At 48.7% G+C, this 15,277-nt stretch overlaps 4 protein-coding genes across 8 annotated transcripts in view; 2 read left to right on the plus strand and 2 right to left on the minus strand.

Annotated features, from left to right (window-relative positions):
• LOC146010174 (uncharacterized) overlaps nt 1-11,671 on the plus strand; it is a 73,088-nt gene extending 61,417 nt beyond the window's left edge. The window contains exon 6 of the mRNA XM_083151151.1: nt 10,251-11,671. Coding sequence (XP_083007277.1) covers nt 10,251-11,671 — 1,421 coding nt within the window. The remainder of the gene's footprint in view (nt 1-10,250) is intronic.
• LOC146010130 (uncharacterized) overlaps nt 1-15,277 on the minus strand; it is a 424,288-nt gene that overhangs the window by 135,257 nt on the left and 273,754 nt on the right. The gene's annotated exons all lie outside the window — the stretch shown is intronic.
• Nucleotides 1-15,277, plus strand: part of LOC146010169 (uncharacterized) — a 263,545-nt gene that overhangs the window by 20,056 nt on the left and 228,212 nt on the right. For both annotated transcript variants that reach the window (XM_083151138.1, XM_083151141.1), the window contains exons 2-3: nt 1,607-1,706; nt 2,166-2,263. In XM_083151138.1, coding sequence (XP_083007264.1) covers nt 1,658-1,706; nt 2,166-2,263 — 147 coding nt within the window. In that variant the 5' untranslated portion in view covers nt 1,607-1,657. The remainder of the gene's footprint in view (nt 1-1,606; nt 1,707-2,165; nt 2,264-15,277) is intronic.
• The window catches only part of LOC146010153 (uncharacterized), a 360,112-nt gene continuing 348,511 nt past the window's right edge, over nt 3,677-15,277 (minus strand). For both annotated transcript variants that reach the window (XM_083151111.1, XM_083151112.1), the window contains exon 6: nt 3,677-3,826. In XM_083151111.1, the coding sequence (XP_083007237.1) occupies nt 3,694-3,826 (133 nt within the window). In that variant the 3' untranslated portion in view covers nt 3,677-3,693. The remainder of the gene's footprint in view (nt 3,827-15,277) is intronic.

The following is a 15,277-nucleotide window of genomic DNA, read 5'->3' on the forward strand; positions in this document are numbered from 1 at the left end:
ATCTTCTCCTGCCCACCCCTGCCGTCGCTGCTTCTCGTCTGAACCCCCGCCCGGCCCATCGCTGCTCCTCTTACCCGAGTAAGTGCAGTCTCTGTGGAGTGTTGGGCAGGAAAGCCAGGATGATGAGGATCCAGTACGATGTGTGAGTGTTAAAGAAATGGAGATAACGAGGGGGCAAATCAGGTGAGAGATGGGGCAGTAACTTGTGAGAGCTGGGATCAGATTTGTGTGTTCTCAGTATAGGAGTAATCACTGCGCGCTCCCATAGTGATGGTATTATAGCAGCATAGAGAGACCATATGTAAGGCTGGGATGTGCACAGGAGACAGGGATGGACTGATATGTGAGGGTGCAGGATGGAGAGGACAGGGAGCACAGTAGGAAGTAGGCACTGATAGTAGGGGGATGTGGGAGGGCTGAGAGATGCCTGAGCTGAGAGATGGCAGTGTGTTACTTTGTGGTGTCCAGAGCTTATCGGTAGCAGTGGTGGATGGCAGTGTATGTAGGGAGGTCAGGAGTACAAGATGGCCGCTAATGATTGTCTATCTTGCGTACACCTAAGGAGGCATTGTGCTGCTTTAGTGGGCAGCCATGGCTTATACTCACACCAGTGAGGAGTGGGAAGAATAATGGGAACCACATGATGAGAGGCTGTTGCTGGGGTTTGGTGAAGCTGCGGCACTGATATATCAGCTTAGCGGGATGTGCACATTCAGCGGAGGCAGAAGGATGAGACTGTTGCCATACTAGAAGACTGGCACCTGTCATTCACAGTACCGCAGGCACCCAGGGAGAACCAGCACCACCAGACCCGATAACAAGGAGTTGGGCTTCAGTTTGCTTTGTGGATCTCTGCACGTAAGACCCAGGATTTGCACTGGATGGATGACCTTCTGGTTCTGCATGATAATAGCAGGAGAGCCTGGTTAGCTTTGGCAGAGAGGTGGGAACGTTGTTGTGTAATCACACAGAGTTCTGCTGATATGAGGGTTCTTCAGCAGAGAGGTTCTAGTAATGGAAGAGACCTTGCAGGTGATAAGGTGCTGATCTGGGGGTGAGAAAAGTCTGTTCTAGAGATCAGAAATAAGTCATAGTCTACAGAAACAGCCAGTAGCCACCCCAATGTCTATAAGAGTCAGTCCATAGGGACTGTCCAAGAGCAGAGGTTATGTGCAATCACCCATTGTGAAGAACTATTCCAACCCCACCTCCTTGTCTGCTTCCAAACCTGGAGGTGTGAGTGAGGTGGAGAGAACTGTGTGAGTGAGCTTCAGATGAGGCAGTGTCTGATTAGTTTGAGTCACGTTTTTTGCTATTGCCAGAGGGGTGAGGTTGTTTAAGAGAAAGAAAACCTAGATGGAGGCTGGTTTGTTACAGGGTCTGCATTCCACCCTGCACAACTAAAGAGTTTTTAAAGTTATATTAGACGGGTGATGTGATATTTGTTTGCTGGGTTCCTGTAGTATTCTGAATTAGATTTTCATCTAAGGAGAGGAGGAGGGGAACCTGGACTTGGAGATAAATTCCCAACCAATAGAAGCTGAAGGTGAGAGAGATTTACATGTAAAAATAAAGTGATAGTAAGATGTGTGATTTATTTAATTAGGGGGAAGATCTGTGTGATATTACAGTGGAGGATATAGAGGGAGAAGAAGAGATGGATCAGCAGTGTAAGGAGGAGGAAATCCCTACAGACACCAGCACAGGTGAGTTATAATCACATACACATTTATATATACACACCTGGTGATCCCTCGGGTCTGCACAACCTAGAGATGTCTGTGTACATTACCATAACCCTCGTGTTCCTGCCTCTCCTATAGCACAGAAGCAATGGCACACTTATCAATGATGACAATGATGGTTCATTTTGTAGAATTGGACGGTATCTTTTACGTGTTCTAATTAACTAGCTACTAGATGTAGTATAATTATTCCCGTAGGCCAAGGCTTTTTTATTTTTTTGCGTTTGAACTATTGGAGCTCTGGAAAGAGTTGATTGGAAGCCATTCAGGATCAGTGGTCTCAGCAAGATATATGGAAAGAGATACATAGAAATGTTGGTAATGTCACCTTGTAGACTACGGGATTCATGACCATTTTACTGGAGATAATCTGATATGTACACATGTAGTGTGTATTTAACCACTCTGTATCCCCTGCAGATAGAGCCGGTAACAGAGATACCCCAGAGAGATGTCCCCGTCCTCCGTATTCCCAGCACTGTACAGAGGAGACTCACAGGACCCCACAGGAGGATCAGGTAGGTGGGATACACCAAAGTGAGTTTTCACTACATGATCTGTAGAGAAGCCGTGTGTGTCTCATACACTAATATTTTACTGTTATTATTTAGGGTGGAGGCCTGACTGATATTAAGGTAGAAGATACAGAAGGAGAAGAAGAGACGGATGTGACTGACATTAAGGTAGAAGATACAGAAGGAGAAGAAGAGACGGATGTGACTGATATGAAGGTAGAAGATACAGAGGGAGAAGAGACATATGTGACTGATATTAAGGCTGAAGATACAGAGGGAGAAGAGACGGATGTGACCGATATTAAGGCTGAAGATACAGAGGGAGAAGAGATGGATGTGAGGGGTGATCAGCAGTGTAAGGAGGAGGAAATCCCCACAGATACCAGCACAGGTGAGGAATAATCGCTTATTACAGAGAGTCACATATTCTCCTTGTTCTATCACTACAGCAGCCTCCTATCCTACACCAGACATGTCCAAACTATGGCCCTCCAGCTGTTGTGAAAATACACAATCCAGCATGCCTTGCAATAGTTTTAGCATTCCCTAAAAAGCAAAACTGTGGCAAGGCATGATGGGATTTGTAGTTTTGTAACGGCTAGAGGGCCATGGTTTGGACATGCCAGTCCTGCACCCTCCTCTGTCAGTACAGACTAATGAGGGGAATGTATCTGCCCAGTGGGAGAGGGGGATGGCAGGGGAGGGAGACACGAGCCGTCAGCCCCTATTATTATCCTCTTCTTTTCCTGCGCATTCGATCATTGTCTGTTACCAGAACAGAGATCTGACCAATCCCCCCCCCCCCCCATGTTCTCCAGTGACTTGCCTACATCATCAGTAGAAGGGACGGGAATGATAGCAGTATACAGGGTACAATGGTATGGAAGGTCATGTGGCATTACCTATAGTTCTCTCTGTTGTGTTACCCATGACCCTCTCTGTGCACCACTACATGGGGTATTACCCTACTATGTAGCCTAATGGGCTCACACAACAGGGTTTTGGCTTTAGGTAACCCGATGTGCAAGTCACGGATCTCTGACTGTGGTCCAAGGTACGGGTAAGTGGGTATGAAGGAATTGTGGGCAGAGACTGGTTGTGGGGCATATTATAGCGTAGGTAATGGGATTAGGTCAGAACCAGATGGGCAGTGCAATACTAGGGGACAGCCAGAATCAGGTCAGAGAACAGCCAGAGGTCACACCGAGAAGTCACTGAGAGTAGTATCATAGGAGTAAGCAAAGACTTGTCGGATGGACCAGAGCAGAACACAGGGACTAACAGCGGGACTATTACAGAATGGACGCCGTAGTACAGGAGGTAAGCCTAAACCTCTGCCACTGGGTAGTGCCTACAGATGTCCTACTGTGGAAGAGGTACTAATGTGGCACCAACATGAAGATACATGTTTGGCACCTGTCCCTATAAATCTTTCACGGAGCACCACACACCTCCCTGCTGCCACCAGGGAAGATGCCAGAGCCGCCTATACTGGCACCAGAAAGGGGAGGCACTGGGCAGATGGGAGACAGAAGGATGAAATGGTTGCCATACTCGGACTGGCACCTGTCATCCACAGTACCGCAATTTCCCTGGGAGAACCAGCACCACCAGACCCTGTATCAGGGAGTTGGGCTTCAGCTTGCTGGCTTAGACCACTTTTGGTTGCTATGTACATAAGACCCAGGATTTGCACTGGATGGATGACCTGCTGGTTCTGCATGATAACAGCAGGAGAGGCTGGTTAGCCTGTGATCAGCATTATCAAGTGGATAACTGTTACCAGGATTACCTTGTATCAAGCCTACCTGTTCCTAATCCTGTTGGGGCACCAAGAGACTGGTGTGTGCAGCTAGGATGGTGTGGTACGGAACCTCTGCTAAGCTGGGGTGCTGGGCTGTCACCTGCTCTTCAGTGCAGCTCTTACCAAATGTTACCAGTTTGGCTAAACCAGAGATGCCAGCTTGCCGTTAGGATCAGTTTTGGGGCATCCCTTATGCCTTTCCTTTAAGCACTGTTGTTCTCATTCCTGAATATTGTTTTATTCCCTCTCCCCTGTTCTTTATGTAACGTGCGTAGGTGAATGCAATCAGCGGTGGTGGGCAGAGCCCTCAGCCGGAACCGCTGTTTCGGACGGCCACGGCAGAACCCTACACTCACTCAATTGGCCTTCTCGGGCAGGTGACCGTAGATTGCAATGTGCTAGGCTTCTCCTTTAGTCGCCGCGTTCGAAGGAGTGAGTGATGCCCGCTCCGACCCCGATGTAACCAGGTTTTAGGATGGTACAAATCTATGGCGACCGTCAAAGACAGAACCAAGAGGATGATCTAACTAACAGGGCCTAGTTGAACTGAACACCCTGGCTAAAGGCACCAGGCCAAGGACGGGAAGTGTGACCAAGTCACATGCACCGGACCAACTAATAACGGGGTGCCACCACCCGTAGAAGTAAAGCGATAAGGAACCAGGCTCCACTGGAGCACTTACGTGACCTGGACCGAACCCTCCCGCAGCACAGGATGGTAATGTGCACACCGGGAGAGACTTGGCAGGACTGGATGGAAATACACTGACCAAGACGGAACTGGATAAAGACTGGACCAGGACAGGACCAAGACTGGACTGAGACCGGACAGGACTGGACGCAGGCAGCAGCAAGATGACGGCTGGACAAATGACTGGACCACGGCTGGACAGGACTTCACTGCACCAGGACACTGCAGGACCGGGACAACAGTGTGCTGCAGACACACTGTAATGAACAATATCACCAGTGGGGCTGAGCTGGGCCTGATCCCTTAAAATTGCTAATTCGTATCAGGAGGCCGAGCGCGCGCCGCCCGGCACCCCCTGGTTGCTATGCAACCTCCGGGCGACGCAGCCTGATGTTTGACAGCGTCCCCCGACCGGGCGGAGATAATGCGGCCGGGTGGACGTGGTGCTGCCTGCCCGGACACCGCCCGGTGGAAGTGCCCGGGCCACCCTTCTAAGGGTGCCAGGACTCTGCTGCGTGGCTGACAGTACCCCCCCCTTGAGGAGAGGTTTGGAAACCTCTACCCCAGGCTTATGAGGGAATTCCTGAAAGAACCTTTTTTTGAGGCTGTGAGCATGAACATCTCTGTCCGGAGCCCACGATCTCTCTTTTGGCCCGAACCCCTTCCTATGGACCAAAAACTGAAGGGAACCACAAACAAATTTGGAGTCCAGAATTTTCTCCACAAGAAACTCCTGTTCTCCCTGCACATCCACAGAAGGGATTCCTCTGATAACCTTAGGAGGGAACTTGTGGGAGAAGAAGACTGGCTTCAAAAGAGAAGCATGAAAGGTGTTTGCAATCCTGAGGGACTTGGGGAGCAACAGACAGAATGCAACTGCAACAGAATGCAACTGGATTAACCCTCTTAATGATCTTCTACGGGCCTATAAACCTTGGCCCAAACCTTTCCGATGGTTGATGCAATTTGATATTCCGGGTCGATAACCAGACCAAATCACCAACCTTGAATGGACAAGGACGTCTAGACTTATCTGCAAACACCTTTTCTTTGAAGGCTGCCTCCTTTAGAGCATCATGTATCTTTCTCCATGTAGCCTTAAAACAAAAGGCCCTAGACGGAGCAGAGGAAGAAGCTTATAGAAAAGAATTAGCCTGGGGATGGTAACCATAAACTGCGAAAAAGGGTGACACTTTGGAGGCCGAATGCACCGCATTGTTATATGCAAATTCCGCCATGGGAAGACAATCCACCCAATCATTCTGCAACGTGGAGATATTGCTTCAGAGACTGATTCAGCTGCTCAGTTTGCCCATTAGACTTGAGGGTGAAAGGCTGAAGTCAGACTCAGTTTGATTTTAAGCGAAGCACAGAACAATCTCCAAAATTGTGGACCCCTGTCAGAGGGCAATCCATGCAACCTAAAGGCATGCCGCAGAAACAAATAGGCCAATTCTTTGGCTGAAGGCAATTGCTTCAGTGCCACAAAAGGCGCCATTTTGGAAAACCTTTCAACGATCACCCAAATGGTTTGACAGCCGGCTGAAACTGGAAAACCTACCACAAAGTCCATGGCAATGTGCGACCATGGCCTTGACAGGATGGCCAAGGGCATTAGTTCTACAAAAGGCCTAGACCGAGGAACCTTATGCTTGGGACAAGCAGGACATGATTGAACAAAATATTTGATGTCCTGGACATTCCTGGCCACCACACAACCCGGGCTAACAAGTCCATGGTCTTATGGACTCCAGGATGCCTTGCTGTCAAGGAACTCAATAAGGACTTTCCGCCTAAGCGTCTTTGGCACAAATAAACTACCATTATGGGTCTGGGCTGGAGCCTGGCGAATGAGCCCCTCCAGGGTCAAACTGAGACCAGCCTGTATACAAGAGGCAGGAATGATAGGGGCAGCAGTTTCCTGACCTGCATGCTGTGGAATAAAGCATTGGGACAGAGCATCTGCTCAAACATTCTTGGGACCAGGCCTGTATGTAATCACAAAATTGAAGCAAGTAAAGAACAAAGGCCAGCGGGCATACTGGGCATTGTGCCTTTTAGCAGCTTCAATATATTGCAGGTTCTTGTGGTCGGTAAGAACCAACACCTGATGATTGGCTCCTTCTAGACAATGCCTCCATTCATCGAAGGCCCATTTGATTGCTAATAATTCTCTGTCACCAACATCATAGATGGTTTGAGCCTCCGAGAATTTCCTCGACATATATGCGCAAGGATGAAGGACCTGGGTTTTGGGGTTGCTTTGCGACAGCACTGCTCCTGCTCCCACTTCGGAAGAGTCCATCCCCACCACAAAAGGACGATCCACGTCAGGATGCCTGAGGATGCCCCCTCCCCCTCAAATCAATTTTAGAAAACACGGCGGACCTCAACTGATCGAAATGGACAGAGATCAGAGGGAGAGTGTACGCATTCTTCACCGTAATCTTGTGTAAAGCCCGAAAGTCAATACATGGGCGCAGGGACCCATCCTACTTGACCACAAAGAAGAACCCTACACTAAGTGGCGACTTTGACTGGCGAATGAACCCCTTCTTCAAACTTTCTTGGATGTACTCATTTATGGCCTTAGTCTCAGGAATAGACAGAGTAAAGCCTACCCTTAGGTGATGGAGCATCGGGATTAAGCTGGATAGCACAATTGTATGGACGATGGGGCGGGAGCTTATCTGATTTACCTTTGGAAAACACATCTGCATATTCCGAGTAGGTTGCTGGGATAGCAGACAATGAGACCGAGGCCTGGAGGAAGGAGGTATCAATACAAGAACCAAAACAACTGGATTTCCACTGAACGATATCCCCAGCTTTCCAATTAATCTGTGGGTTATGTTGGACCAACCAGGGATGGCCCAAGACCAGCGGGAAAAAAGAAAATAAATCTCTTCCTTGTGAAGAGAACCAACAGTAAGCCGCAAGTTAGGGGTTTGAAAAGAAATCTCCCCATTGGGCAATGAGCTACCATCTAATCCTCTCATGATGATACATTGCCTTAAAGGAATAGCGGGGATGCCGAGTCTCTCGGCTAAAGCGGCGTCCAAAATATTGCCGGCTGGGCCGCTATCGACAAGAGTGGCACAATCAAAACTAACCTCCCCATAAGTGAGGGTAGTAGGAATCAGTAGAGTGTTATGGGAGGAGAATAATTTAAGGCCCAAGTGAATCTCCTCCTCACCCACTTGGCCTGATCTTTTACTGATTTGCTAGGGCAAGAACGGTATTGATGACCCTTACGGCCACAATACAGGCAAAGACCAGCGCTGTTCCTCCGAGCCCTTTCCTCTGGCGTGATCCGAATGGACCCCAAGTTCATGCGCTCTTCGGTATCATCCGAGGTATTCATAACAAATGGTATGGGGCGAGAGAGTGACGGAGCCGATGGTCTATTTTAATAGACAACTCCATAAGTTTATCTAATGAGCCAGGCACCAGATGTTGGATTAAACAGTCTGTGATGGTAATAGACAACCCATACCGGAACTGGCTACGCAGAGCCGGATCGTTCCAACCACAGTCATTCGCCCACCGGCGAAACTCCGTACAGTACACTTCTACTGGATCCCTTCCCTGTCTCAGGGCCTGTAAATGGGACTCCGCAGAAGCTTCCCTATCAGGGTCATCATAAAGCAAACCCAAAGACTTAAAGAAGTTATCCACTGAGGCTAACACAGGGCTATCAGAGGGCAAGCCAAAAGCCCACGTCTGTGGGTCCCCCTGTAACCACGAAATCACCAAACTCACTCTTTGCGCCTCTGACCCTGAGGACTTAGGTCGCAGATGAAAGTATAATTTACAACTCTCCCTAAAATTGTAAAAATCTTTTCTACTACCCGAAAACTGGTTGGGCAGATTCATCTTTGGTTCAGGTGCCACTACCGAAGGAGCTCTCTCCTCAGAGGGACAAATCCTGAACCATTTGTGTTAGACCCATAACCTGGGCGTCTAACGTAGGGGCAGTGGGATTCATGATGAGGATATCCCACGACCACCAGCACCAGCGGACTAAACAGGTATATTATATATAATCTGTTTGGGCCGGTGATAATGTAACGTGCGCTGGTGCGTGCAAGCAGTGGTGGTGGGCAGAGCCCTCAGCCGGGACCGCTGTTTAGAACGGCCATGGCAAAACCCTACACTCACTCTATTGGCCTTCTCAGGCAGGTGACCGTAGATTGAGATTTAGTCGCTGTGTTCGACCTCGATGCAACCAGGTTTAATGATGGTACAAATCTACGGCAGCCGTCAGAGACAGGACCAAGAGGATGATCTTACTAACAGGGCCTATCTGAACTGAACACCCTGGCTAATGGCACCAGGCCAAGGACGGGGAGTGTGACCACGTCACAGGCACCGGACCAACTAATAACGGGGTGCTACCAAACGAGACGCACGCCAACATAAAACTGTACACTTAAAGTAACGGTACCCCTAAACAGGCATAAACCCACAGCCGTGGGTCTCTCCGAATCACGGAGAGCTGGACTAGGACAATAATAAAAATAATTGAGGATAAAGGGCAGCTTGCCCGTAGAAATAAAGAGAGAAGGAACCAGGCTCCACTGGAGCACTTACGTGACCTGGACCGAACCCTTCGGCAGCTCAGGATGGTAATGTGCACACCGGTAGAGACTTGGCAGGACTGGATGGAAATACGCTGACCAAGACGGAACCGGATAAAGACTGGACCAGGACGGAATATACTGGACAAGGACAAGACCGTGACTGGACTGAGACTGGACCAGGACTGGACGCAGACAGCATTAAGATGACGGCTGGACAAATGACTGGACCACGGCTGGATAGGATTACACAGCACCAAGACACTGCAGGACCGGGACAACAGCGTGCTGCAGACACACTGTAATGAACAATATCACCGGCGGGGCTGAGCTGGGCCAGATCTCTTAAAAAGGATCTTGCAGCCAATCAGCCGCCGCCAGACCAGCCACCAATAATTGCTATTTTGTTTCAGGAGGCTGAGCGCGCGCCGCCCGGCGTCCCCTGGTTGCTATACAACCTCCAGGCGATGCAGGCTGATGTTTGACAGCGTCCTTGGCCGGGCGGAAGTGATGTGCCTCAGGAGGACGTGACGCTGCCTGCCCGGACACCACCAGGCGGAAGTGCCCGGGCCACCCTTCTAAGGCCGCCGGGACTCTGTTGTGGCGGTGCCGCAGCAGCACAAGTCAGCGCAGCTGACACTTTACTCCTATTCTGTCTTTAGGGGCTTTGTTAGGCAGAATAGTGACACCCAGTCTTACAGTTCCCTTACACTGCCGGCTCCCAATACCTCAGTGTCTCCCAATGCACTAATATAATAAGGGTTACCTCATCTACATAAATCCCATTATTAGCTGCATGATATTTAGAACTGTAGGAAAGTATTTATAACGGAATAACTTGTACTCACTAATAGTATGAAATGGGTGAGGGGAAAGGGGAAGAGCGATATATCTATATCTGTATGTTATTTCCAGCAGATGGACACAGAAGCAGGAATACCTCGGAGGGACATCTTCTTCTGTCTCCAGATTATAAAACAGAAGATAACATCACACAGGATTCTCCAGAAGACACCTCCATTACCCTAAATATACAGCCAGTGCCTCACAGTGCAGATACATCACCTGATACCTCTAATCCTGAGGACTGTTCTCCTGGTAACTCAGATACTGCTACACATAGAACAGCTCATACAGGGGCTGACATATTTACCTGTTCCGAATGTGATATGTTTTTTATTAATCTGTCAGTTTTTACTAAACATCAGAGAACTCACTCAGTTAAGCAGCCATTTCCATGTTCTGAGTGTGAGAAATCTTTTATCAAGAAATCATATCTCATTAGACATCAGAGAATTCACACAGGTGAGAAGCCATTTCCATGTTCTGAGTGTAGGAAATCTTTTTCTCGGAAATTAAGGCTTGTTTCACATCAGAGAACTCACACAGGTGAGAAGCCATTTCCATGTTCTGAGTGTGGGAAATCATTTCCCCACAAATCAACGCTTACTTCACATCAGAGAACTCACACAGGTGAGCAGCTATTTCCATGTTCTGAGTGTGGGAAATCATTTTCTCGGAAGTCAAATTTTGTCCAACATGAGAGAATTCACACAGGAGAAAAACCATTTACATGTTCTGAGTGTGGGAAATCATTTACCCAGAAGTTCTATCTTGTCCAACATGAGAGAACTCATACAGGTGAGAAGCCATTTCCATGTTCTGAGTGTGGGAAATCTTTTCAGCAGAGATCATCTCTTTCTATACATCAGAGAACTCACACAGTTGAGAAGCCATTTCCATGTTCTGAGTGTGGGAAACCTTTTACCCGGAAATCAACGCTTGCTTCACATCAGAGAACTCACACAGGTGAGAAGCCATTTCCATGTTCTGAATGTGGGAAATCATTTACCCAGAAGTTATATCTTGTCCAGCATGAGAGAACTCACACAGGTGAGAAATTTCCATGTTCTGAGTGTGGGAAAACTTTTACCCGGAAATCAACGCTTGCTTCACATCAGAGAACTCACACAGGTGAGAATCCATTTCCATGTTCTGAGTGTGGGAAATCATTTACCTACAAATCAACGCTTGCTTCACATCAGAGAACTCACACAGGTGAGAAGCTATTTCCATGTTCTGAGTGCGGTATATCTTTTACCCATAGATCATCTCTTGCTATACATCAGAGACGTCACACAGGTGAGAAGCCATTTCAATGTTCTGAATGTGGGAAATCTTTTATCCAGAAGTGTCATCTTGTCCTACATCAGAGAACTCACACAGGTGAGAAGCCATTTCCATGTTCTGAGTGTGGGAAACCTTTTAGGAGGAAAGCAGATCTTGTTAAACATGAGAGAACTCACACAGGTGAGAAGCCATTTCCATGTTCATAGTGAATGCTTCAGACCTGATCTCTGGGCTGTGAGTTTGGAGCCCAGCGATTTAGGTAAATGTCACCCTGCTCACATACAATCCCACCCATGTGTATGGCTGTAAATGCAATCGCAGCTGTGCGAAGAGGGGAGAGTTAACTCAACCATCAAATGAATCCCCCCCACCACCCCATGTGTAGCTCTGCATAAACTGAGACATACTCGGCAGTGCAATGGTTGTGAGGAGATCGGGACCACTGATGTCAGCTTCCCTCCCAATGGCCAGGAGCCGCCTGTGTTTTCTGGAGCGCTCCCGTAAAATGCTGACATTACGCCCCCAAACGCCCGGCGCCTGTCAATCAACTTGCATACATTTCTCTTTAGTCCATCCTGGTGACACAGCTTGACCTAGGGATGTAGGAGGGTCCGCAGGAGCAAGGCACCTATGCTGACTTTTTGAGAGTAGGCTCCTCCCTTCTGCATCCCATAGTTCCCCAGTAAGTTTTAGGTGCCCATTACAGTGGGTGCTGTGCTGATAGGCTGCTGTCCGCAACCATTTTTGTAGAGATAGCTAGGTTTTTTTTATTATATTAATTTTAGGTACTTATATGTTATCTGTGCTCCCATGTTAAATGCACCCCATTTTTTCATACCCCTACTATCCAACTACGCATGGAGTTGATTTTATATAGTGTGCCGAGCGCAGCGAGCCACCGTGCCCGAAGCGTGGTAAGCGCAGCGAGCCCCGCGAGGGGACGCGGTCTCATAAGAAAAACGGGAGCCCAGATAATACATAGGTACCTAATTTTACACTAGTTAGATAGGCTTTGCCAGTGTGTTACTTCTAGCAGAAGTTCACACACACTGAGAGCGCAGGCTGATAGAAGCGCATCCTGTCCGCTCTCTGTGTACAGATTGTGTGGAGTCTGTTCCCTCTGCAGAGCGCTTAACCTCTTGCTTACAGAAGAGGTGTCCTGAACCGGCTTCCTGCTAGAGGGGGATCGTGGGGGAGGGACCCCACACAATGGCGGCCGCCATCTTGCAGGGGCTTCGGGGCGGAAATCCATGATGGAGGTGAAGCCCAGCACAGGACGCTTCCAAGTGATCCCAGAAGGAGGGCAGGCACTGGAGGTGAGGAGAAACACACATGGGAGCGGCTGAAGGGGGAAAAGGTGCCAATAGGCTTCCTTCCCCGCTGAAGCAGAGACTTGGTCTCTTCCTGCTCTGTGTACTGGCGCCCTTTTCTCTCCATGCTGGAGCTGAAACAAGGATCCTTTTACAGTGCAGAGTGAAAAGTTTTTCTCCTGGGCAGCGATTTCCCCGCGGATCGCTGAGGATCATTGAGCAGCAGACAGACCGCTAAGTACACTGCTACATTGCTTTGTGCATTTGCCTGACATTGTGCACTGTGGTTATTTCATGACGGAAGGGTGTAGTGTTGCTGCTCCGTGGGAGGGAGCGCAGGCCATGTTAACTAACTGCAGATTTTGTGGTGAAAAATTATCTAGTGAACAGATGGATCAGGGGGATTTGTGCCCCTCATGTGAATTTGTGCCCAGTGGGGCTCAAGCCCAGAGGTCAGAGCAGCCTGAACCTGCGTGGGTGGCTGCTCTGGGGAGGTCTATGAATGCTTTGATTAAGGCTTGAAAAAGACAGACCATGTCATCTACATGGTCAAATCTCCTGGTCTCTTTTCCCCCTCTCAACCATCTCTGGGCTCCATTACCCCATCTCAGGGGGACCCAGCATTGTTGCAGGTCATGCAGGACACTGCTCGAGGTGTTCATGAAATTAATGTGTTTATGGAACAGCTTATTGAAGTTTCTTCTACTAGACATCCCTTATCTACACCTCCCCTGTTGAATGTAGATTCTGATGAGGTGATGAAGAGGGTGTATGTGCAGAAGATGTCTTTTGGGACCAAAAAGAGGATGTTGGATCCTCTGTCCCAGGTGTTGAAGATTTAATTCTTGCAGTTAAGCAGACTTTAAACCTGTCTGAGGAAGATAAAGTACCTGCGCATTGTGTTTTTAAGAAGGTCCGCAGAGATGCGGTGACCTTTCCCTCAGACGAGGGTTTGGTTTTTCTTCTAGGAGAGGCATGGAAAGCACCTGACCAGAAGCTTCTCATGCCAAAGAGGTTTGCAAACAGTAAACCAATGCCAGAGGAACATGTACAGATTTGGGAAAGAATCCCTTTAGTGGACGTACCAGTGGCCAGGTTTTCTAAAGCCACGGCCTTACCGATTCAGGGGGGTGCGGCATTTAAAGACTCATTAGATAAGAAACTTGAAGGATGTCTTAAGGAGGTTATTTAAGCGGTGGGCTATATATACCCTACGCCCTATTATTGCCTCGGCTTTGGTCTCCAAGGCTAGGTTTAAGTGGGCTGAGGCTTTCAGAAACCAGCTACAGCCTGATTCTGAGGCCTTCACACTGGCCGAAAAGCTTAGGTGTGCGGCGGAGTATGTATGTGAGGCTAGGGAAGAAGGCGCAAAGATGGCGTCAAAAGTGTCAGCCATATCTGTGACTGCAAGGAGAGCTCTCTGGCTTAAAGCCTGGGAAGCGGACAGTGAATCTAAAGAGTCTCTTAGCTTTTAAAGGTGAGCAGCTTTTTGGGACAGAATTGGAGTCCATTATAAAGCAAGCCATGGGGGGGGGGGGGGGGGGGAGAGCACTTTCCTCCCTACCACATCCAAACATTCTGTATCCAAATTCGGAGCTTTTAAGCCATCCTTTCGCTCCTCCTTTCAAGGGGTTGTGTCTAACAGAGTACAGGCAGGAAAAGGAAAGTGTCCAGCCGGTAAGGGAAAGGCACCCAGATCTCGTTTTGGGGCCTTTCTGAAAAAGCACACGTCCAAGAGCGAGGATAAATCCTCCACATGACGGGGCGGAGACCCCCTATTCTGTGTCCAGAGTGGGGGGTCACCTCCTGAAGTTTCAAGACCATTGGAACATGTCCACCACGGACCCTTGGGTTCTGTCCATTCACAAAAGTGATGTCTGTCATGGCAGCAGCCCTAAGGAAAAAAGGGATAGTAATTATCCTGTACCTGGACGATCTCCTTTTCAAGCCAGAGTTGGCGGAGAAGTTACAGGAAGATCTTTCCATTGCAACACGTTTCTTCCAAGACCCTGGGTGGTTGTTAAATCTCCCAAAGTCTCATCTGACACCGACACAGAGACTTCAGTTTCTGGGGCTGATTTTGAACATGCACCTACATTCGGGGATTCTGCCGGAATCCAAAGCAGCAGATATTCGTCAATTGGTCCTGATGATACTGCAATCTCCAAAGCCAACAGTTTGGCAGGAAGTGAAACTGTTAGGCAAGATGGTGGAAACCTTCGAGACCCTGCAGTTTGCAAGGTTTCACTCCAGAACTTTTCAGTGGAACATTCTCTCTTGTTGGTCGGGAAATCCAAAGACCATGTAAAAGAAAAGTCTGTCATTGTCTCTAGAGACGAGGGAGTTCTTGGCTTGGTGGACAGATCTGGAGTTGCTGCAGCTGGGACGTACACTCAGCTCCCAGGAATGGTTGGTTGTCACAATCGAAGCCAGCCTCAGGGGCTGGGGGGTAGTAGTTCAGCACCAAAGGTTGCAGGGCCTGTGGTCCCAGGAAGAATCAGG

This window comes from Crinia signifera, chromosome 6 (assembly GCF_055691185.1).
Source record: "Crinia signifera chromosome 6, ASM5569118v1, whole genome shotgun sequence".
Taxonomy (NCBI): Eukaryota; Metazoa; Chordata; class Amphibia; order Anura; family Myobatrachidae; genus Crinia; species Crinia signifera.